The 21,348-nt window shown below is 52.5% G+C and overlaps 1 protein-coding gene across 2 annotated transcripts; it reads left to right on the forward strand.

Annotated features, from left to right (window-relative positions):
• The first annotated feature begins 101 nt into the window (after positions 1-101).
• Positions 102-21,256, forward strand: TCTN2 (tectonic family member 2). 2 transcript variants are annotated; one of them, XM_037511304.2, is made up of 18 exons: positions 102-209; positions 380-487; positions 891-979; positions 1,757-1,952; positions 6,615-6,715; positions 7,040-7,239; positions 7,766-7,889; positions 9,193-9,337; positions 10,829-10,894; positions 12,253-12,387; positions 12,612-12,689; positions 13,241-13,321; positions 13,836-13,947; positions 16,231-16,337; positions 18,472-18,628; positions 19,779-19,904; positions 20,383-20,471; positions 20,978-21,256. In XM_037511304.2, exons 1-18 carry the CDS (start codon positions 128-130, stop codon positions 21,097-21,099), a joined length of 2,118 nt encoding a protein of 705 aa, XP_037367201.1. In that variant the 5' UTR covers positions 102-127; the 3' UTR covers positions 21,100-21,256. The 2 variants fall into 2 exon arrangements, with proteins under 2 accessions (XP_037367201.1, XP_037367202.1); XM_037511305.1 differs by having other exon boundaries at positions 891-967; positions 20,978-21,227.
• The last annotated feature ends 92 nt before the right edge of the window (positions 21,257-21,348 follow it).

The following is a 21,348-nucleotide window of genomic DNA, read 5'->3' on the forward strand; positions in this document are numbered from 1 at the left end:
GCCATAGCTCCGGGCGTTCGCGTGACAAGATGGCGGCGGCCGGGCCGAGCGGGCCGCGTTCCTGCCTCCGCGCCGCGGCTGCCTCCTAAGGCCGGCCGCTTCCCGCGCGCACCCCGCCGGGCCAGGCATGGGCTTTCCGCGGCCGGCCCCTCTGCTCCTGGGGCTCCTGCTCCTGCAGGGCGTCCCGAGGCCGCTGCGGGGGGACCTGGGTGTGTGCGGCGGGGCCGGGGCCCGCCGGGCGGGGTGGAGGACGAGGCGCGCGAGAGGGGCCAGACTCGGGCTGCGCGGCGCTCGGCAGACACGCCGCCGAGGAAGCCGCACGCAGCTCAGGAGGGACCCTGCAGCCACTGACCCGCCCTGTCCCTGCCTTTCCTCCCAGCGTTCCTCCCGCCCTTCATCCGCATGTCCGGCTCTGCGGTCAGCGCGGCCCTGGTGGGAGGCACGGAGGACGTGAAGGTGTCCCTGGCCGTGCTGCGCGGCGAGAAGGGTAAAGGCCTTTCCCGCGGAGAGGGCGAGGGTTGGGCCAGGTCCAGGCCACGCGCAGGCTGGCGGGTGGCGTCCTGAGGGTCCCCCGCTGATGTCCACTGCAAACCCAGGGTGGGGGTGGGGTGGGAGAGCGGGCTGTGGATCAGGTGAAAGACCGCTTGGGATCTTAATGGCTGACCCCGCACCTTACACTGGTCACCTCGTTGCTCCAACGAGAACAGCGACATCTTTCTCCCACTGAAGATACTGAAGTTGGGAGAGGTGGTCACTTGTCCATGGTCACACAGCTTGTCAAGGGCCCAATCCTAGACTTGGAAAGGGCTTTCACCCTAGGGAGCTTTCTGCAAGAGTGCCCCCTTCACAGCTGGGCAGTGCCCCTTGCATCCTCATCTTCTCTCCCTTAGGGTTGTTGCCAGTTCCGGCTTGTGGAGGGCTGAGCAATGAGACTGGAGACTGGAATTTGACTGTGACGCCTGGTGTGGTGAGGCCAGAGGTCAAACCCTTTGGGGCATCTTTGGGAGGATGCGTTTTTGATTTGGCACATTATGGCTTTCTCTGTGCTCACTATGAAACTGTGAGCTATAGGGTCTAGCCCAGAGGTTCTCACCCTTGGTTGGGAGTCCTCAGATGGACTTCATGGGGTCTGTGAAACTCTGAAGTTTGCACAAAGTTATGTGTGTATGTGCATTTTTTTCCTCAAGAGTGTTGCCAGTTTCTGAGGGGTTATCAAATGGCTCTGAATCAAAACAGCTTCATAAACCACAGCTCTCACTCAACTCGTGTAAGGATGCTCAAGGATGCTGGAGAGACTGCACAGCTTCCACTTAATAAACGTTTTGTAGAGCGAGTGCCTCCTACAGGCGAGGCGTCAACTCCTTGAAGGCTGGGAAAGACAGACTCTGCTTGCACCCCCGGAGCTAGGGACAGTTTCCTTTGACTTTCTTTTGAGATTGAATCTTCGCTGGTCGGATGATAAAGAAACCAGAAAGGTGCTAGACAGGCTGAGTTGACTGACCAGCCCATGTTTCCCTAAGTGTCCCCAGCTACCTGCTCCTGTGGCTACCTGTGCATTAGGAGTGGGGCTTGCGTCTTGCCGTAGGTTTATAGCAGGGCTTGAACAGAATCAGGTCACCTCCCTATCCAATTCTCCTTTTGTCTCCTTTTGAACAGAGGCTGATATGTGCTTTCCTTGTGTTTTCCATTGTGTCTTCTTGTAATCACAGGTGTGCTGTTGAGTCCCTCTGAAAGCACCATGATGTTTCCCTTGCAGGACGCATTGGAAGTGACCGTGAGGCTGAAGGGGCTTCAGCAGCTATGTTCCTTGAATGAAACAGATCCCTTCTTAGCATCCCCATGTGTCCTCCAAACCCTTCTGGTGTCAGCATCCAACGGGTCCTCCTGTTCAGCACATCTGCTCATCCAAGTGGAAATTTATACTAACACTGCTCTGGCCCAGAATGCATCAGGCAAGTAAAGTCTATGACGATCAGGCATCGTCTGTTTGATGATAAGTACCGTGTGCTGCACTCTGGAGTCTGTGTTGCCTTCCTAAATGCGTTTTCCTTTTATTTTTTTTAAGTTTTTTTGTTTTGTATTTTACTTAAGATTTATTTTTTCTTGTTTTTCTATTTGTATCTTTGCAAGCTACCTTAAATCCTCTTTGAGAGGTGGTTTGTTTCTGTGTATTTCCTATGACTCCATTTTAAAATCACAAACACCTATAAGATTGTGAGTGAGTTTATAGAATACAGCAGATTTTCCTTGAAGGCTTTTGACCTCCAGCTCGCTTTCTCAATGGCAGTCTGCCAGCTTAGGCTTTACAGAAGCACATACTCCATTTAAAAAAAAACAAAAAACAAAACAACCAGTAACACACAGTTCATTCTTCTATACTTTTTTAAAAAACGTTGCTGAGATTGTTCCATATGATTAAATGCACTATAAGAGGAATCAATGGTAGCCCACCGCATTCTTTTTCATAGCTGCATAGTATTCCAACATGTGGCTACATCCCTTATTTTACTAGTCTATGAAAGAATTTGAGTCATTTCTCTCCTTTGATACCATAACAAGTGCTACAGCATCTATCCCATTGTGAGCATCTCTGGACAGGAGAAAATGGTTTTGCATTATTCTCCCTTTTGTAGAGTGGCAGCGTTCTAAGAACAAAAGACCTCAGTTATACTGATAGTGAGGGGTCCCTCTGATATGTCCCACCTCCACATCCTCCGTCCTCTGCAACAAACCCTTCTCGCATCTGGTGTCACCTGCCTTCTCACATTCTAGTGGTTCTGAGAGGTTAGGAGGATTAGCTAAGTTGTGATAAAGCTATTCAGTGGGCGACTGTGCTCCCCAGTGCACGTACTTGCTCAGAAAGAGCTCCAGGATACAGTGCTAATTGCTAAAAGCAAAATGAATGCAGACTCTGCTGAAAGCGGGGGAGGAGAGTAGATATTTAAATTTGCTTCTAGAAGCTCTGCATAAACCAGTGCTGCAGACTGGGTGGTGATGAGGGACAGACAGGGCTGAGGGAGCCGGCTCTCACTGCCACCCTTTTGATGTTTTTGAATCATGTGACTCTTATTCAGATGGATAAAGATTTTAATCATTTTCTAGTTACTGAAATTCAAAGCAAATCAAAAAGTCAAATCCAGTGGGTGTTTAAAAAGAAAATAGGAGGAAGCGGCCTTAGTTCTGCCACGCAGTGATGACTTTTATTATTATTTTTTTAAATGTTTCTCTGTCAGGTGATATTTTGGAATGCCTGTGTGTGACTTAGGTGAACCTTGGTTTGTTGGTAATGATGAGATGCCTGCTCTGACCCTGTGAAGGTATGGACAGTTTTGTACCCCGTCAGCCAGAGATCAGAATGAGGAAAAGGACGGACGCAGAGACAGGAGGTACATGGTGTCCTCAGGGACAAGGACGCTGGCAGGCAACGTAGGACACGTATAGACGCACGAATGTCTGTCTTTATGTCCCGTAGTAGCATATATTCTAGAACACCCTGTTGATGTCATGTGAGCTTGACCACGGCGCATCAGACCCGTGACCCGTCCTTGTTCTTGTCCTCGAGACCGTCGGCATATTAGGCTTCTGCTGTGCTACCGCAAAGACCCTGTCAGTAGTTGTGTAGATGCTTCCACTGGCATGGCCTTAGTGGTCATTGCTACAGAGTTGGAGGAAACGGTTTTCCAGCATGGACCAAATCCCAGGACAGAAGGAAAATCCAGCAGATGGAAACTTTATCTGCACGAGAAATGATTGCAGGGAAAGCAGAACTCTCGCTCCCTCCCCTCTCCACTTCTCTCTTCTCTTCTATCTCTTCTCTCTCTCGTGTGGAGCAGGTTTCTCCTCTGGCCTGCCCCACCCCCTCCTCTCTCTCTCCGGCCGCCCCTCTTACTGCTGCCTGCCCGTGTCTGGACCTGGCTGGGCATCCTGCCCCTTGGCTGGGGTCTCCTTGAGGGTAAAGCTCCGCTAGGGACTCCAGGTGTCTTTTTTCAACCTGGAAGGCATCCTTCCGCGCACGCGCCTGTTCCTCCCCTCCCACTTCTTACCTGAGCAGACTCCTCTGCCAGGTGGGTCTCCCCTTTGCCCAGCCTAAGCCGAGTGCCCCCCTGGGTTTCTCTTGTGCCTTGGCCCCCTTGACGGCCACGTGACCTGCTCACCTGCCTGTCCTCCCTACAGGAGGGGGCTTCCCAGGGAACCAGCTCCTCCTCCCCGCAGCACTCATGCCGTGGGCCTCAGCTGCCCACTCGTCCCGGAGCCCTGAGCTCGCGTGGGCCGAGTGCTTGAACGTCTGGCCCGAGATGAGCCGAGTGTCCCGGGCCCTGGGTTTGCAGGACTGTGTGAAAGGGCATAAAATCAGTCTGCTTCACGTGGGCAGCCTGTTGAAATGATAACATTTAGGGTCTACAGGATGAAGTATGCCACGCATATGTGACATGCATATTAATTAGTTGTTAATACATATTAGTTATTAAATTAATCACACCTATTTTCACTTAGTATGGCTACTAGGCAATTTAAAATAATTTGTCTGGCTTATACTGATGCTACTCTATAGTGCTGGACCACACTTTTCTTAGGGAGATAGAATTTCCTACAAGAATTTGAGATAATTTGCAATTTTTCTCATGGGATTTGAGCTTCTGAGAGGACAGTTTCTCACGTCGCCCCAGGAGTGCTTGTGGGCTGAGGTCCCAGGTCCGTGGCCCTTTTGAAAAGAGTCTGTGATTATTCCCCCTTGAAACTCTATGATTTGGGCATTAAACATATAGGCCCAACGTGCCTGAATTTGTCATACGATTTTGAGCTTTCCAAGTTAATTCTTGGGGATTTTAAAAATTTATTACTGTTAACAGAAAAAGGGGTAGAAATAAAGCCTCTCGGGCCTCCCTGGTGGCGCAGCGGTTGAGCGCTGGGTTGCGAAGCTGCCCGCAGCCTCTGCAGCGCCGGTTCGATCCCCGGCTGCTCCCTGGACACCGGAGGAGGGTCCCACATGGCGCGCAGACCTCTCCTGCCGCCCTCTGCTCCCCTCAGCCGTGTGCTTTGGTCCTTCTGCCTGCTCTGCTCCCCGCTCTGGCTCTGGTGAATTCTCTCACCCTCCCGCGCTTCTGATTGTACCCAGTGCTTGTATAAATAAATAAAAATAAAAAAAATAAAAGACTGATTAAGATTCCATTAAAAAAAAAAAAAGAAATAAAGCCTCTTTCTGCGCTACCTGATTTTCAGTCCTCTCACTGAAAGGTGAGCCATTGAGGCGCAGTGTATGTTTATTCGCGAGGTAACAGAACTTCTACAATGGACCGTGGCATCTGTGAGGACACTAAAAGCCACTGGATTCTGTGCCTTAAGTGGACCAATTTACGGGGGGTGAATCATACCTCACGGAGGCCCTTTTAAAGAAATGCCGTAGCCCCAAGAGCTGGTGTTGATGGGGATCCAGCCGCTGCTAACCAGGACTTGGCTGCGAAGTAAACAGGAAGAGCAGGCCCCATCCTGTGGCTCCTACCACTGAAAAACCAAGTCACACACGCACATGCACACACAACATGCACACACGCACACCGAGGCGGTGAACAGGAATCAGCGCTGGGAATGGAATTGTCATTGGGGGCGGGGGAGGGAGTATCTGCCCCAGCTCGCAGGTGAGGTCAGGAGAGGCCTTTCTGGGAGGTGACTTTCAGCCAAGGAGCCAGAGGAGGCAGTGGGGGGGAGAACAGCGCCCAGGGGCTCTGTCAGGAGAGGGGCTGGTGTGTGCAGGGCCATGAGGTCGAGGGTGGGGGTGAAAGGTGCCTGTGAGTGCCTGCAAGGGGAGGGGCACGTCGCCCCCGCTGTCTGAGTAAGGGATGGACAGGGAGGCTGGGGGTAGATTGCAGGGCACCGGGGTGAGGATTGGAGAGTTAGCAGAAGAGTGATGTGGTTTAACTTGTGCTTTTTAGAAAGATCTCTATGATTGAGTGTGAGGAATGGACTGGGGGGCCTAGTTCTAGGAGCGGTGTCCAGCTTTGAGGTAGGCAGGCATGGGGGACTGGCCACGGGAGTTGACTTCTGGCAGACCAGAATAGCCTCTGGGTTCTTCCTTTGACCTGGTTTCCTCACACCTGAACCAGAATCAGGAGGCATGGAAATCCACCTGTGGATTTCCAGGTGGAAGGGCCCGAGGTTGTGCAGGTCGCGCAGTGAAGTGTGGCCTTCTGTGGTTGCATGGGGGCCAGGAAGCTGCCTGGATTGTCACCAGGGCTTCAGTGTTATCTGCCCAAAGAGGCGGTGCGTTTGCAGGAGGTGACACTTCACCTCAGCCTGTGTTATGGGGAGGATTGCTCAGCCCAGAGAAGTGACGTCAGGAAACCCCATTTGTCCCAACTGGTACCTTTCAGCCCGTTGATTATCTTCAGGGTCAGCTGTGACTACTTTGGTCCAGTATCCCCAGTGTGCTTCCTTGTGTTAGGGTTTTGGGGTGTGGTCGAGATGGCCTCAGAGGACAGGAGCTGGCTTTATGGTCTCCCCAATGCGCAGTGTGTGGTAACAGCGACCTGTAGGCCGTGGCTCAGCTGGAACGGGAGACGCGGCCCTGTCCTGGCCTGAGTTTCATCACTGAGCTTTCCTGTTGTTTGTGCTTACAGAGAACACGACTGTCATCCCCAACCAGGTGTATCAGCCCCTGGGACCTTGTCCTTGCAATCTGACAGCCGGGGCCTGTGACGTGCGCTGCTGCTGTGACCAGGTGCGCCTCCTGGGGATGGGGTGAAAGCTGCTCACTGCCAGCGGCTCTCTCAGTGGGCGAGCTCTCGAAACTGAGGCGGCAAGCTGCCCTCTGATGCAGCGTTTTCCCGCCCAGCATTGTCAGTCTATAGTTTGTGAGAGAAAACAAAGACGTATCTTTGGGTCAAGTCATGTTGGGATGATCATGTGGACAGGATGGTCTTGCATTTATCGAGCTGTGTGTCGTTACCCCAGTCTAGTTTTGTAGTGCTGCCAGCACCCCGGCAAGAGACTTTGTTGCACATACAGCTTTCTGTCTCACTGCTGCTCCCCACTTCCCTTCAAGGAATGCTCACCCGCTGCACGAGAGCTCTTCAGGGACTCCTGTTTCACTGGTGTTTTTGGAGGTGATGTGGACCCTCCCTCTGATCAGCTCTGCTCCACTGGTCCCCCGGCACATGGAAGGCCTGGATGGTTTCCCCTGCTGTGTGTGATGTCCCCCCCGGCCAACTCACCCTTCCTGGGACACTTCTACCATGGGGCCACGTGAGTGCACCCCAACCCCAGGACCAGGGAGGCTGCGGGACCTAGAAGGTGGGGCTCATCCTTTTCAGGACCCCACCAGAGGCCCCACGAGTTAACTGTTCATTTCTAGAATCAAGGTCAAATCTAGCATTCAGTTAGTGAGTTTAGTTTGTGTTAAGTATCTGAAAGACTCATTGAAAATGTTGATTGATACTGCAAACAGTTAATAGTGGTTTTCTGGCAATTCAGAGAGTGAGCAGGGGGTCCAGACAGTGACCTGGAAAGAGGGGATTGTTGGGGGTGGGGGGCTGTCACTTTCTGTATTTCACCTTTCTATGTTGTTGAATTTTACAGTTTTCACATTATTATCATTATTGCAGTAAAATTCACATAAATAGCATGAACCACTAACCGCTTCAAAGTGAACAATTTAGTGGCATTTAGTACAGATATTATTTTTGTAATTAAAAAAGTAAAAAAAATTAAAAGGACAATTTTTTAGCAGATAAAGCCAAGCGTTTCGTGATCCTTTCTTATGAATTCACAGTTCCTCTAGCCAGCCCTCTCCCCTGGGGGTGACCGTGCCCACCGACCCAAAAGGCGCCTCCGGCTTCGGATACAAGCAAGGGGACCCCATCAGGACCAGCGAGGCACACTTGACTATCCCGCAGGTAAGATCTTTGATTTTAACCTGCTGGAGACTTCTCTTATTTTCCCCATCCTATCATCAATTTAACTCCTACAGCTCTTAAAAATTTCTCCCTAAGTCCCATGGACTTTCCGGGGACTAGACTATTTAGTCTCCAAACTTTTTTAAAAAATATTCACCCTTAGATTGATCACAGTCTTTGCTAAATCTCAGCATGAACTTGCTAAACAAAACCAGAAGATTTTCGATACATTTTTGTGGAAGTAGCTATCACTCTTCATTTCTGTTAGTGTAACAGCCAATTACTAGGAAGCTAGAAAATGCCACCTCATATAACCTTCCAGAATTTTGAAATTATTTGAAGGCTATAGCACTTTATGTGAAATCTTAATACTTTTGAAGTTCAAAATTATGAGGGGAACATATTTGTGGGATGAAAACATGGGTGGGGTGCCAAGCCCTTTCTCTTCATTATGCAGAGAAATCCATTTTTATATATTTTTTTAACTTCACAAATTTTTTAAATTTATTTTTTTAATTTTTTTTTAGTTTTATATATTTTTTACATCATTTTTCATTTTTGCACAATGTATGCATTTTCGTCTTGGTTATAATCCCCATACAATTCCCGCCCTGCCTTGTTTTAATCCTCTCCCCTCTTCCCCCACCCCCAAGTGTGTCTCTGGTTTACAGTAAAATCGGGCGGTAATGAGGGAGAGAAAAGACGTTGGACATTTTCTTTTTTTTTTTTAAAGATTTATTTTTTAATTATTTTTTATTTATTTATACAAGCACTGGGTACAGTCAGAAGCGCGGGAGGGTGAGAGAATTCACCAGAGCCAGAGCGGGGAGCAGAGCAGGCAGAAGGACCGAAGTACACTGCTGAGGGGAGCAGCGGGCGGCAGGAGAGGTCTGCGCGCCATGTGGGACCCTCCTCCGGTGGCCGGGGAGCAGCCGGGGATCGAACCGGCGCTGCAGAGGCTGCGGGCAGCTTCGCAACCCAGCGCTCAACCGCTGCGCCACCAGGGAGGCCCCGACGTTGGACATTTTCTATAAAGCAAATGGCTTAGAGTGAAGAATCATCTCTGTTTTCACTAGCGAAGCCTGTGGCGACTCCTCACCCAGTGGCTTCCAGACTCCAATGAGCAAACCCCCTGGAGAGTTTGCTGGCCTTGGCCGGTCCATCATTCGTGAGCCAGCCCTCGTCCACGCTGCCTGGCAGCTGGAGCCGGTGCTGGGGGACAGGGCAGGGCTTTCCCCAGACGCCCCTGAGTTCTTCTGTTTGGAGGCAAGGCCACAGCTAGCGGGGCTTTCCCTCCCCTCAGGTGTCCCTGGCCGGGCAGTGCGTGCAGGACGCCCCCGTGGCATTCCTTCACAACCTTGATGTCCGATGCTTTACGCCTTTGGAAGTCTACCAGGAGCGAGGCGCGATTGACGTCGTGACCAACAGCGCCGCGGGCCACACGGGAGGTGAGTTAGGAGGAGTGAAAAGGACGCAGACCTGTTCTCACCATCTCACGGGATGTCCAGGGCATCTCCTGCTGCAGCGCCATCTCAGGCAGGGGTTTTCTTTCTTTTTTAAAAATTAATTAATTTTTAAAAAGATTTATTTATTTTTTTATACAAGCACTGGGTACAGTCAGAAGCGCGGGAGGGTGAGAGAATTCACCAGAGCCAGAGCGGGGAACAGAACAGGCAGACCAACGAAACACACTGCTGAGGGGAGCAGCGGGTGGCAGAAGAGGTCTGTGCTCCATGTGGGACCCCCATCCGGTGGCTGGGGATGGAACCGGTGCTACAGAGGCTGGGGGCAGCTTCGCAACCCAGCGCTCAACCGCTGTGCCACCAGGGAGGCCCTCAGCAGGGGTTTTCTTTGGAAAAAACTTAATTCCATAGACAGCACATTGGATGTCAGTTCTTTTTTTAAAAATTGTGGTAAAATTCACATCATGTAAAAGTGACTGGTGTCACAGCTCAGTGGCTGTCTGAGCAGCCACGCTGTTGTGCAGCCACCACTGCCCTCTCCTTCTAGAACATTGAGCCCAGAAGGAAATCCCATTCCACCAAGCAATACTCCCTTCTCCCCTCCCAGCCCTGCTCACCTCCTCCCCATCTCTGGCTTGGCCTGTCAAGGCTCCTCATAGAAATGACTCCTAAGTAGAAGGCCTGGTGTAGTGTTTTTTTAAGTTTATTTATGCATGTAAGAGCTGCATCTAGGCCAGAGGTGTGGGGGGTGAGAGGATTCACCAGAAACAGAGCGGGGAGCAGAACAGGCAGACTAACTGAAATCCACTGCTGAGGGGAGCAGCAGGGAGACAGGAGAGGTCTGCTGTGCCATGTGGGTATCTCCCTGGCCAGGGATCAAACTCCTGCTGCAGTTGCTGCTGATAGCTTCATAGTGCTGAGACTTAACTCCTGTGCCACCAGGGAGGCCCCTTGCGGAGTGTTTTTGAGGTTCAGCCACCCTGTAAAAGGACCAGAACCTCCTTCCTTTATATGCCGGACACGTGCACCTTGGTGCCCAGGCACGAGCTCCTGGCAGGCAGGGGGGTCCGACGTCTGCTGTCCGGGTCCTTCTGTGAACCTTCACATGCAGGCGAGTGGGTAGCACACGTTTTCATTTCTCCTGGCCATGTACCTGGGCGTGGAGCTACTGAGTCAGGTGGCAGTTTAACTTTCCAGGAAACCACCAAATGGTTTCCTGAATTGAAAGCACTGCCCTGCACCCCTGCCTCACCGCCCTGCCCATTGGGTCTTACCCGAGCGTGAGCCTGCTGCCGTCATCACTGACCCCTGGGCTTCTGCTCCTCAGTTGCAATTAGATGCTAAGAAATGCGGTTCCCACTGTTTGGGGAGAGTTTGAGGCTGGCACACAGGGCAGGCTCCTCACGACATGTGCTTGATCAGCATGACCTGGGTCCGGCCCCTGGTCCCTGGGTCTTAATTTATGTGTCATTTTAGGTATTGTCATACCCAATGTCACCTACGAGCAAGCAGCTGACCTGGACAAGTTCATCACCAGTACAGGTATTTTATTTTTTAATTTTTAAATTTTTTCATAGAAGAGCTGGGGTGCAGGCCAGAGATGTGGGGGGTAAGAAGATTCCCCAGACACAGAGAGGGGAGCAGAACAGGCAGATCTACTGAAACATACTGCTGAGGGAGCAGTGGGGAGACAGAGCCTTCTGCGCCATGTGGGTCACCTCCCTGGCCGGGGATCGAACTGAGGCCGCAGTAGTGACAGCCTGAGACTTAACCCCTAAGCCAGCCAGGAGGTCCCCAGTACAAGTATTTTTTTTTTTTTTTTTTTGTTTTGTTTAAGATTTATTTATTCATACAAGCACTGGGTACAGTCAGAAGCGCGGGAGGGTGAGAGAATTCACCAGAGCCAGAGCAGGGAGCAGAACAGGCAGACTGACGAAATACACTGCTAAGGGGAGCAGCGGGCGGCAGGAGAGGTCTGCGCGCCATGTGGGACCCTCGCCCCGTGGCTGGGGATCGAACCGGCGCTGCTGAGGCTGCGCGCAGCTTCGCAGCCCAGTGCTCAACCGCTGCGCCACCAGAGGAGGCCCCCCAGTACAAGTATTTTAATGTCCCACGTTTATATTGTTTCGCCAGGAAAATATGTCGTTTCTTCCAAGGAACACGTGGTTCCGCACGGTTCTGGAGTGGAGTGTGTTTTCACTGAGAGTCGACAGAGGCTCACCAGTTAGATAGTCACCCCTTGCGTCGCCCTTGCTCCTGTTCCATCTCCCCTCAGGCCTCTCTGTGACCTGACCCGATGCTCGCCGCTGTCCTGGATGTTGGGGCTCCGGGTCTCTTCTCAGCCTCTGGTGCTCTGAGCCTTTTCTAAATGTTTTTCAGTGAACGAATTCCTTAGCCCCTTTCCCTTCCCGCTGCCTTCTCTTTCCTGACAACTAAGCTTTGCAGCCGCCATGCAGCAACTGAGCTCTGGAGCCTGGCAGGTCACAGATCGTGTTTTCACGCGGGGTCCTGTTTGTGTTCCTTTCCCACGTGTGAGGATTCTCGAGTTTGTTCTTTTCTTCATCGAACACCAGCAGAGGGCCTAGCACATGGCGGTGAGCCTGCCAGCAGGCCGGCTTTTCTGTCACCACTCACTGAACAAACATCAGCCCAAGTAGGAAGCCAGGCTGGGCCCTAAACCGGTGCCCGGATGCAGACAGAGAAGGAAGGACGCCCCTCGCTCAGGCCGTCGCTCTGGGCCGGAGGCAACCAGGGCTGGCTTGGAGGACCCAGGAAGGCTTCCCCAGGAAGGGGCGCCCCTGCTGCATTAGGAGCTGGAGAGGCAGGAAGAGTAGGGGTTGGGGGAAGGCCACGCAGGCGGAGAAGGTCTTTCATTTATGAAAGTGTCTGTTCATTTGCAGAAACACTTTTAAGTGTTGGATCTACCCCCAAAATTGTGAATGTGGAAGAACATTATATTTTCAGATGGAATAATAATACAATCACTGAAATAAAAGTCAGAATTATCCAGGCAGCGGTCAGTGCCCAGCAGAAAGGTAACTTTGTTGAGGGCTGTGGGGGTGCTTTCAGTTTAAAGCACTTTTTTCTCTCTTCATGATTCTTGTAATTACGTAAAACTAAGTCAGACTTGCTTCTTATGTGATTTACTCAGATTTTTTTTTTTGGTGCATGTCAAATGCAATTATAAGGGAAAGAAAAATAACACGCTGGGGACTTTTTCCCTAGTTAAATTGTGCTTCTGTTTTTATTTTATTTTTAGGAATCATGACACAGAGATTCACCGTCAGGTTTTTGAGCTACAACAGTGGTGATGAAAAGGAATCATCTGGAAATCCAGGTGTGTACGTGATTGTGCTGACATCACAGATAAGACAAAGGAGGCTAGATATTGATCGATTTTAGGGGGTGACTGCAGTGGCCTTCCAGGCCGTGCTCTTCTGTGCGCGTGACATTTTCAGAATGACGCATTGGAACAGTGGGTTGGAACACTGGGCTGGAAACACAGGGTTGGGCCTTCAACCAGCCCTTACCCTTGCTGGATTTACTGGGAGGTGGCGGCTTGGGTCTAGGTCTTCCTCGAAGCCTTGGGGAGCACGACCTGGCCCAGTCTGCAGGCTCTGCAGCTTGCTCTTCTCCCGCCTGAGAGCCCAGGCTGACTCCCGCCACCTTGTAGTTTCGCATTTATTTTAAAAATCACACAAATATCTGTGTTAAACAAAACCAAACGGAATGAAGGTGGTTTCCTCCTCTCAGCGTGGTTTTGGGGTCTCTGCCTGTGGATTCCCATGCGCTGGATCCAGCCACCTTCATGTGGTCTGATGACACAGCACTGGCTGCGTCAGAATCACTTTCTAGAAAGAGGCCAAGTCTCACTATTGTGTCTGCCAGGTTACCAGCTTGGCAAGCCCATCCGAGCTCTAAACACCAATGGAATGAAGAACGTCACGACTTTAAACCTTTGGCAACCAGGTAATCGGCTGGTGACTGGACTACCCCCTGGAAAATTGATTGGAAGTAGGACCACATTTTGAATAGAATTGAGTAATCAGTTTAAAGCAGGGTGAGGTGGGGTTGTTTCTCATGCTTCTACAGTTTAAAAAAAAAAAAAAAGTTATCGTTGTTTGCACCCGAAGCGCTGGGCATTAGTAAGAGTGGTTTAGATGTGGGCTTGGCTTGGAGTCCACAGTCCTTTGCCTGTCACCCAAGGTGGTGCTCCCTGGAGGCAGGGACACTGCGGCCATGGTGATGACCCTCCCCAGCAGAAGGCATTCAATTTCCTGCTGAGAACAAGCCCCCCACCCACAGGAAAGTCGCCTTTGCTCAGCCCAGGCAGGGTCAGAGAGCAACAATGACCCCAGTTCTAGAAAACCGGAAGTTTCACTGGCTGCCCACTGTTTCCTGGCTGTTTTTTAAGAAAAGCTTTGAATTAAATCTTGGGTTTTCTTCAGCCAAAAATACTAAGAAGGTGATCCTTTTTCTGTAGCCGGGAGGGGTCTGTGCGCAGCAGCAGCCCTCAAGCCCATGGGGTTTGGCGAGAATGCGATCTCTGGGTGCCTTTTAGAAGTTGGGGTGAATGAAAACTGCACTCAGCTCAGGTGAGTGTTTCACAGGGGAACCTTTCTGTGCCTTGAAGGGGTTTTGTTTGCCCAAAATTAACCCACCTGGTGAGCACTAAAGGCAACTTGGAGGTGAAAAATTAGTCTGAATAAAAACTTGTGCAAAAGTGATAATGAATAATGAATAAATGCAAACTCCCAGAGCAGTTTAAAGTCAATTCAAACATCACTAGGAGGGGCCAAAGCCATCCTGTCCACATTCGTGCGAATTTCTCCACTGGTTTGCTCAGGTCACCAAGTTCTAATGCTCTGAGAACCGTGGAAAGTGCGGGAGCAGGCATCATCGGTGAGGTTGACATTAAAAAAAAGAATACTTGAGCCCTGCAACCTAGTGTATCTAGAACTTTCCACTTTGTTGTCTCCGGGGCGGCATTTGGAAAGGGTTTGTGGGCACGCACTTGCATTCTTTTTCCTTTCAACCGAGGTGAACGCCACCGAATAGTCACTTTAAAGTGAACAGCTGAGCGGCACTTAGCTCAGGGTGCACGACCGCCACTTGATGCCGCTCAAATGCTGTCGTCTGCAAGGGGGACATGGTCCCCGCTCCTCCTGCCCTCAGCCTCTGGCCTGCACCATCCTGCTTCCTGTAGGTTCACTTGTTCTGGAGATCTCATGTGAATGGAGCTTGGTGTGTCTGACCCCTTCCCTCGGCTTCGTTGCTTTTTATGGCCGCGTCGTCGTCCAGTCTGGACAGGCCCCTCTGCTCATCCGTGCACCTGTCCATGGACATCAGGCTAGTTTCCACTTTTTGGCTGCTGCAAACAGTCCCGTGCTGGGTTTTGTTTGAACGCCTGTCTCCCTTCCTTTGGGGCGTGTGCCCGGGAGAGCAGCTGCAGGGGTGTCTGGGATTTTTAGGTTTAATTTTTGGGGGAGCACCCATATTATTGTCCACAGTGGCTGCAACAGCCCTGAAAAGGGGCTGTTTCTTCGCCTCTTCACCAATGCTGGTCACTTTCCATTTTTTTTTTTTTTCCGGTAATAAACATCTGACCAGGTGTGGACTCTCACTGTGGCTTTGATTGCCGCACTGTTAACACCCACAGCATTTCTAACGGATCCCAAAGTGGCACAGTTCTTTGGAGAACAGAGAAAAACGGGGGACTCTGGGAAGGGGAGAAGAACCCCAGGTGTAAGTCACCTGCAGTGACCCTGATTGCAGGTGCCAGACCTGAGCCCACGTGAGAGTCTGCCCCCCGCAGTTCACGGGCTTCGTGTCCCTGAGACGTCGCCAGAGGCCGCCAAGTTCCAGTCCTTCATCTTCACTTAGTGAGCTGACATTCTAGCTAAACACTTAGGTGCCTCTTAATGGTGGATCATTGGGTCCTTGAATTTACCTTAGTAACTCGGTGTCATCTGCCCACCTCCCAAGTTTTGTGACATCAAGGGAGACTGCCTGGAGATTACATGACAGCACCCCAAGTCCAAAGTCAAAGATGCATCTGTGGGGCCTCCCCCAGCTGCTTAGTACCGTCCACTCTGGGAAGGCCCTGGAAGAGAAGCGAGACTCCTGGCCGTTTTTTTTTTTTTTTTTTTAATAGAGGCATGTTTTATTTATTTATTTGTTTGTTTGTTTGTTTTGTTTATACATGCACTGGGTACAGTCAGAAGCGCGGGAGGGTGAGAGAATTCACCAGAGCCAGAGCGGGGAGCAGAGCAGGCAGAGGGACCGAAGTACACTGCTGAGGGGAGCAGCGGGCGGCAGGAGAGGTCTGCGCGCCATGCGGGACCCTCCTCCAGTGGCCGGAGAGCAGCTGGGGATCGAACCGGCGCAGCAGATCTGCGGGCAGCTTCGCCAACCCAGCGCTCAACTGCTGTGCCACCAGGGAGGCCCCTCCTGGCCAGTTTTTAATGCCAATTCCCCTGGCACTTTTTATTTGTATTTTTTTTTATTTATGCATACAAGAGCTGGGGTGTAGGCCAGAGGTGAGAGGGAGGTGGTAAGAGGATTCCCAGGAGACAGAGTGGGGAGCAGAAGAGGCGGATCTATGGAAATCCACTGCTGAGGGGAGCAGCAGGAGAGGGGAGACAGGAGAGGGCTGCTGCACCATGTGGGCCAGCTCCCTGGCCGGGGATCGAACTCAGGCCACAGTGGCCGGCGATAGCTTCATAGTGCTGAGACTTTAACACCTGCACCACCAGGGAGGCCTTCCCCTGGCACTTTTTTATTCAGACATCCACGACCACAACCTGGGCATTCCCCGAAAAGGGCTTTGGGAGGAGACCTGCCGGGCGCGAGCCGAGGAAAGTCTGACTCTCTCGCAGGGAGAAGGCCGCCCAGCGGCTGGAGGCGCTCGTACAAGCAACGCATGTTGCAGTGAGAGGCAACTCCGACTACACTGACCTCAGCGACGGCTGGCTGGAGATACTGCGTAAGTCAGGCCCTGTGCGCGGTTGACAGGCACCCCATGGAGGTCACCCTTCAGAGGTCACCCCTCAGAGGTCAGCTCCTGGGGCAAGGGCGAGTCACCTCTTATATCTGCCGGTGTTGTTTTCTAAGAGGAAATCCCCATGAGGTCCACATCGCCCGATTGTCTTACAAGCTGATAATCTTTGTCAAAAGGGCGTCTGAAGGAGGTTTGGAGATGGTCAGAGGGTTTTGTGGGCACGGCTATTTTTGGTTGCGAGGAATGTGGGCGTTTAAGAATGGACTTTGTTATCTATGAAAGCAATTTTGTGAACTTACAAGAAAACGAGGGATGGAAAACATGCTGCTCAGTGAGAGAAGCGAGTCAGGCAGGACCACACAGCGGGTGGGCGGTGTCTGGGCAGGCAGGGCTGGGGGACACGCAGGCTGCGGCAGCCGGGGACTGGGCAGTGGGAGGACTCGAGGGGTGGCTGGTGGTGAGAATGGGCTTCCTTGTGGGTGAAAATGTTCTAAAATGAATCAGGTGGTGGTCGCACAACTACGTGAATGTACTAAAAACCACTGAATTGTCACTTTAAAAGGGCAGATTGCCTGGCATGTGAATTTTACCTCAGTAAAGCTGAAAGGTGAGAAGGAAATGAAGGTGCAGAGAGCTCATTCCGGCTGGGGTCACTGAGGCCTGTCAGCAGGCTGGTGGTCAGCGCCTTTGGTCAGAGGCCTTTGCAGTATTGGGTTGGCAGAGGGAGGGAGTGTGCGGAGGAGAAGACAGGCCTGTGGCCTGGGAAGCCCAGCGAGCCAGACTCCTTGGCCCCTACCTTCCCCCGCCCCCCATGCAGAGGTGCTGGTGCGGCAGGGTCCCAGCCTCCTCGCCCTCCTCCCAGCTGCTAAGCTGCTGACACCCTTCCAGTTTCTTGGGGAGTCGCGACCGTGTCTTCATGGAACAGAAAAAGCTGCTTCTATCTCTCCCTTTCACGCAGTTGCCTTTTGAGGCCAGAAGGAGCTGAGCAACTGCAGCATGTGCTTTCCGAAGCCCTGTCCCTGCCACCGTGGTGCCCTCACTTCCACCCGCCTGGTGGGGCAGCAGCGGTCAGCCGGGTCCTGCCCTGCCTTCCTTGTACCTACGGTCCTCCTCCTCAGCAGGCCGGAGCTACTGGAAGGCCCTTCAGGACCCAGGCCTGACTCTCCCGCCCCTGTGGTTAGGGTCTGGTCTCCTTCCCTCTGGCTGCCGAGGGTCATAAAACAGGCCTGTGGGCCCTCAGTGCCGGGATGGACCAGCCTCTGACTCAGAGGGGGTCCTCTTGCCTGCGGAGCCCCAGGTGGCGATTTGCCAGTCCAGACAGTGCTCCGTCCCTTGGCCAGATTCTAGTCTCATTTGCAAACAGAACCCGGGGCCTGGGGCTGCCAGCCCGGGCTTTGCCATCAAGGCCAGCCGGATGGGCTGTGGAGCGCCCGAGGGATGGAGGGGAGAGTCGGGCAAAGCCCCTGAGGAGTCAGAAACACGGACGGGTCCAGCCAGCGAGCGCAGCAGTTAGGCAAGAACTCAGAGGAGACGGCGTGTTGCCGCCTTCAGGGCCGGAGCAGCAACGCCTGCAACACGGCTGAGCCCCAGCCAGCCCCAGCCTGGTTCTCGGACAGAAGAAAGGTGGTTGTGGAGCAGCATCCCCGACCTGCAGGCCTGAGGGAATGAGGATCCCCGACCCCCCACCCCCGCCGCGAGTTTTCAAGATGAATGAAAACTAATTTTTGTTTCACTGTATCCCTGTGACATGCCGGGGAATCGCTTTGCCAGCCGACCCTCTGCGTCTCTCCAGCCTCTGGCTGCGCGGCCTGGCCTGCGTGTGGCCTGGGGCCTGCGCGCGTTTTACCGCAGCAGTTTCTGTTTCTGAGAGAGCAGCAGGTGGACTTCAGCGAGGAGCAGCTTGGGGACCAGATCATGGTTTAGGGTTCTAGGACGCGGGTCAGGGCGTTTAGAGCCAGCAGCGCACATTTAACACAGAGGGAAGCTTCCTGGACGCGGGCGCCACCAGGACTCGCGCCCCGGCGCGTCCTGTCTGGTGGCCTCTCCCTCTGGGTGGTGTCCTGCATTCCAGGGAAGCGGTTACTGTGTCTTCTCCCCACAATACTTCACTCTGCGACAGGTGCAGAGGCCCCTGACCCGGGTGCAGGCCCGGCTGCTGGCGGCCCGAACGGCGTCTGCCCGGACATCCCCACTCAGCTGACCGTCCGCATCCTCTTCTCAGACACGGGTGCCGTGGAGGGGGTTCCTCAGCAGGAGATCCTGGGCGTGGAGACCAGGTAGGACCCATCCTGCGAGGGACGCTGCGCGTGCTTGCAGGGCCTCCGTAGCTGCGCATGTTAAGCCTGAGAATGTGGCAGGCAGTGTGCTTGGGGGCCCCCAGTGGTTGGTCAGTGGAGCTTTGGGGAGCTGTTTAAGGCTCCCCTCTCCCGTCCCGTCCCCCGTGGGAGACAGGGATCCTGGGTGATTACTTCACCTCTGCCAAGCTGTGCTGTCCTCTGTCAGACAGTGCCAGTGCCGTGATGTGCCAGGCTGCTCTCGACGGTAATTGCCGGGCCCTAATTACACTGATGTACGCAAAAGGGCGCTTCACAGGCCCAGGTTCTGAAAAGGTCACGTGCCACCAGCTCATGCTTCCCTGAGGCCAGGGGTCTTCCCCCATCTCTTCACTCCTCCTTACTTTGGGTGGACTTCATTCTGGGGGGATTTCCCCAAGAAGTGGAAAGAAACATCCAGCAACTCCAGATATGTTGCAGGAGGCAGGGGGGCGCCTCTTTCCCACCTTTCTTAAAAATGTCTAGAAAGGGGTCTCCCTGATGGCCTAGAGGTTGGGTCTCAGGCTGTTACTGCTGAGGCCTGAGTTCGATCCCCAGCCAGGGAGCTGACCCACATGGCGCAGCAGAACTCCCGTCTTCCCGCTGCTCCCCTCAGCAGTGGATTTCGCTCAGTCTGCCTGTTCTGCTCCCCGCTCGGTCTCTGGTGAATCCTCTCATGCCCAGTGCCTGTGGCCTGTACCCCAGCTCTTCTATACAAAAATTAAAAAAATTTTAAAAAATGCCTGGACAGACTTTTACTGGTTCTGTTTGGTTTACGTGCTCCTTTCTGAACCAGCAGCTGTGGCCAGGGCGGTAGGCAGCTCTGATTGCCTAGATCCAATGATGGACAGGCCCCCAGATTCAGGTTGGCCCCCCAGTTGAGAGCGGGAAGGGGTGGTTTCCCAAGGTAAAGTTCGGATGCAGTTTCCAGAAGAAAGATGGCAGAAATAATACCACACGCTCCTTGTAGGGCTGTTTTGAGAATTACATGGGGCGAGTTCGCAGGGCATATGTCAGGCGCTTGGCGCTGTGCCCAGGACGTGACAGGCCCTCAAAAATGGTTGGCTGCTGCTGTTGGTTACATGGTGGTGAAACAAATGATCTTCTCCCCCAGGTTCTCCTTGGTGAGCTGGCAGTTCCAGTGTGGGCTCACCTGTGAGGATACGGCCGACTTCGTCCCGCTCAGTGCCTCCGTCCAGTTCATCCAGATACCAGCACGGTTACCCCGTCCACTTACTAGGTAACCCGGCTGTGACCTGGGTGACATTATTAGGAAGAGGAAAAACATATATTTGGAGATAAGAAGTTTCTCCCCGCCCCTTTAAAAATAATCACATTTACTCTACGGAGCAGGTTCAGTTCACAGCATGTCCAGGCACCCGCCAGGGACCCCTGCCAGGCCCCAGGGAGCAGAGCACGGTCCAGGCCGTGGCGTCCAGGGCTGGTTTATTTCCTGCGGAGGCTCGGCTTCTGCTGAGCTCTCTTGCATAGTCTGGATGCTTCTCACTGGCCCGGGAGCACACGCTCTTTCACAGACACCAAGAAAATACTCCTCTGTGAATTTCTTGAACTCTCCAGCCAGTGATTTAACACAGAAATGTTTTGCACTGACTTGAACTTCACGCTTGGACTGTGGATAGATGTTTCTTTCTTGAGTCAAGTTCAGAAGCTTCTTATCAGCAGCGCGCTGGGTGGTGATCTCCCACGATGTTTTATAGGTTCCAGATCAACTTCACGGAGTACGACTGTAACAGAAATGAGGTGTGCTGGCCGCAACTTCTCTATCCACTGACCCGCGATTACCAAGGTAGGGTGAAGTGGGCTTCCGAACCGGTTATCATTATGCTGTAGCGGCTAAAGAGGCTGAAGAACTTTTTTTTAAAGATTTATTTATTTATGCATACAAGAACTGGGGTACAGGCCAGAGGCTGCGGAGGGGGAGAGGATTCACCAGAGTGGGGAGCAGAACAGGCAGAGTCACTGAAATCCACTGCTGAGGGGAGCACCGGGGAGACAGGAGAGGTCTGCTGGGCCGTGTGGGTAGCTCCCTAGCTGGGGATCGAACTTGTGTTGCAGTGGCTGTGGATGCTTCATAGTATTGTCTTTAACCCTGTGCCACCAGGGAGGCCCAGCGACTGAAGAACTTTGAAAGTATAATTGTATAATTATAATTATTGAAAACTTTAAACAGTGAACTTTGAACAAGCGGAAATTGTGGCTAGTGTAGCCACTTAGAAATGCCACTGTCAATGTTCTAGCTCATTTCTACCTAAATATTGACCAACAAAGTCACGACAATTACGTGTCTTGCAGGGGAGCCTTATCCTCAGTGCGTCGCCAAAGGCTCACTCTTGGCGTCCTTCTTCATCTTAGCCGTGCTCCTCAGTCACCCCTGGACCAGAGTGTGCAAGGCTTGGAATCCAGCTGCCCTTTGACCCCTCCAGGCCGTGCACTGGACCTCAGGGCTCCATTGCAGGCCGACGTGCCTCTTGGTAAAACTGTAATAAATGAAATGCTTTATTTCTGTAGAAAATGTCCTTTAGTGCTCTGTGGATTTAAATCACATCTCCAGACACTGGAGCCATGTGGGGGTGGGGTGGGGTGAGCACGCTCTTTCCTGTGCAGGTGCCACACACGGTCCGGAGGGTCACCCATAAATAAGCACAATGAGAAACTTCACCCCA

Source organism: Talpa occidentalis, unplaced genomic scaffold (genome assembly GCF_014898055.3).
Source record: "Talpa occidentalis isolate TD23 unplaced genomic scaffold, MPIMG_talOcc4v2.1 talOcc4.14, whole genome shotgun sequence".
Lineage (NCBI taxonomy): Eukaryota > Metazoa > Chordata > Mammalia > Eulipotyphla > Talpidae > Talpa > Talpa occidentalis.

Bases quoted from the DNA above. Each gene is read 5' to 3' on its own strand.
- TCTN2 (XM_037511304.2), top strand. From the start codon at position 128: ATGGGCTTTCCGCGGCCGGCCCCTCTGCTCCTGGGGCTCCTGCTCCTG. The intron at 13,948-16,230 runs GTGAGTGTTTCA...ACTCTCTCGCAG, and splicing joins GAAAACTGCACTCAGCTCAG to GGAGAAGGCCGCCCAGCGGC. The intron at 19,905-20,382 runs GTAACCCGGCTG...GATGTTTTATAG, and splicing joins TTACCCCGTCCACTTACTAG to GTTCCAGATCAACTTCACGG.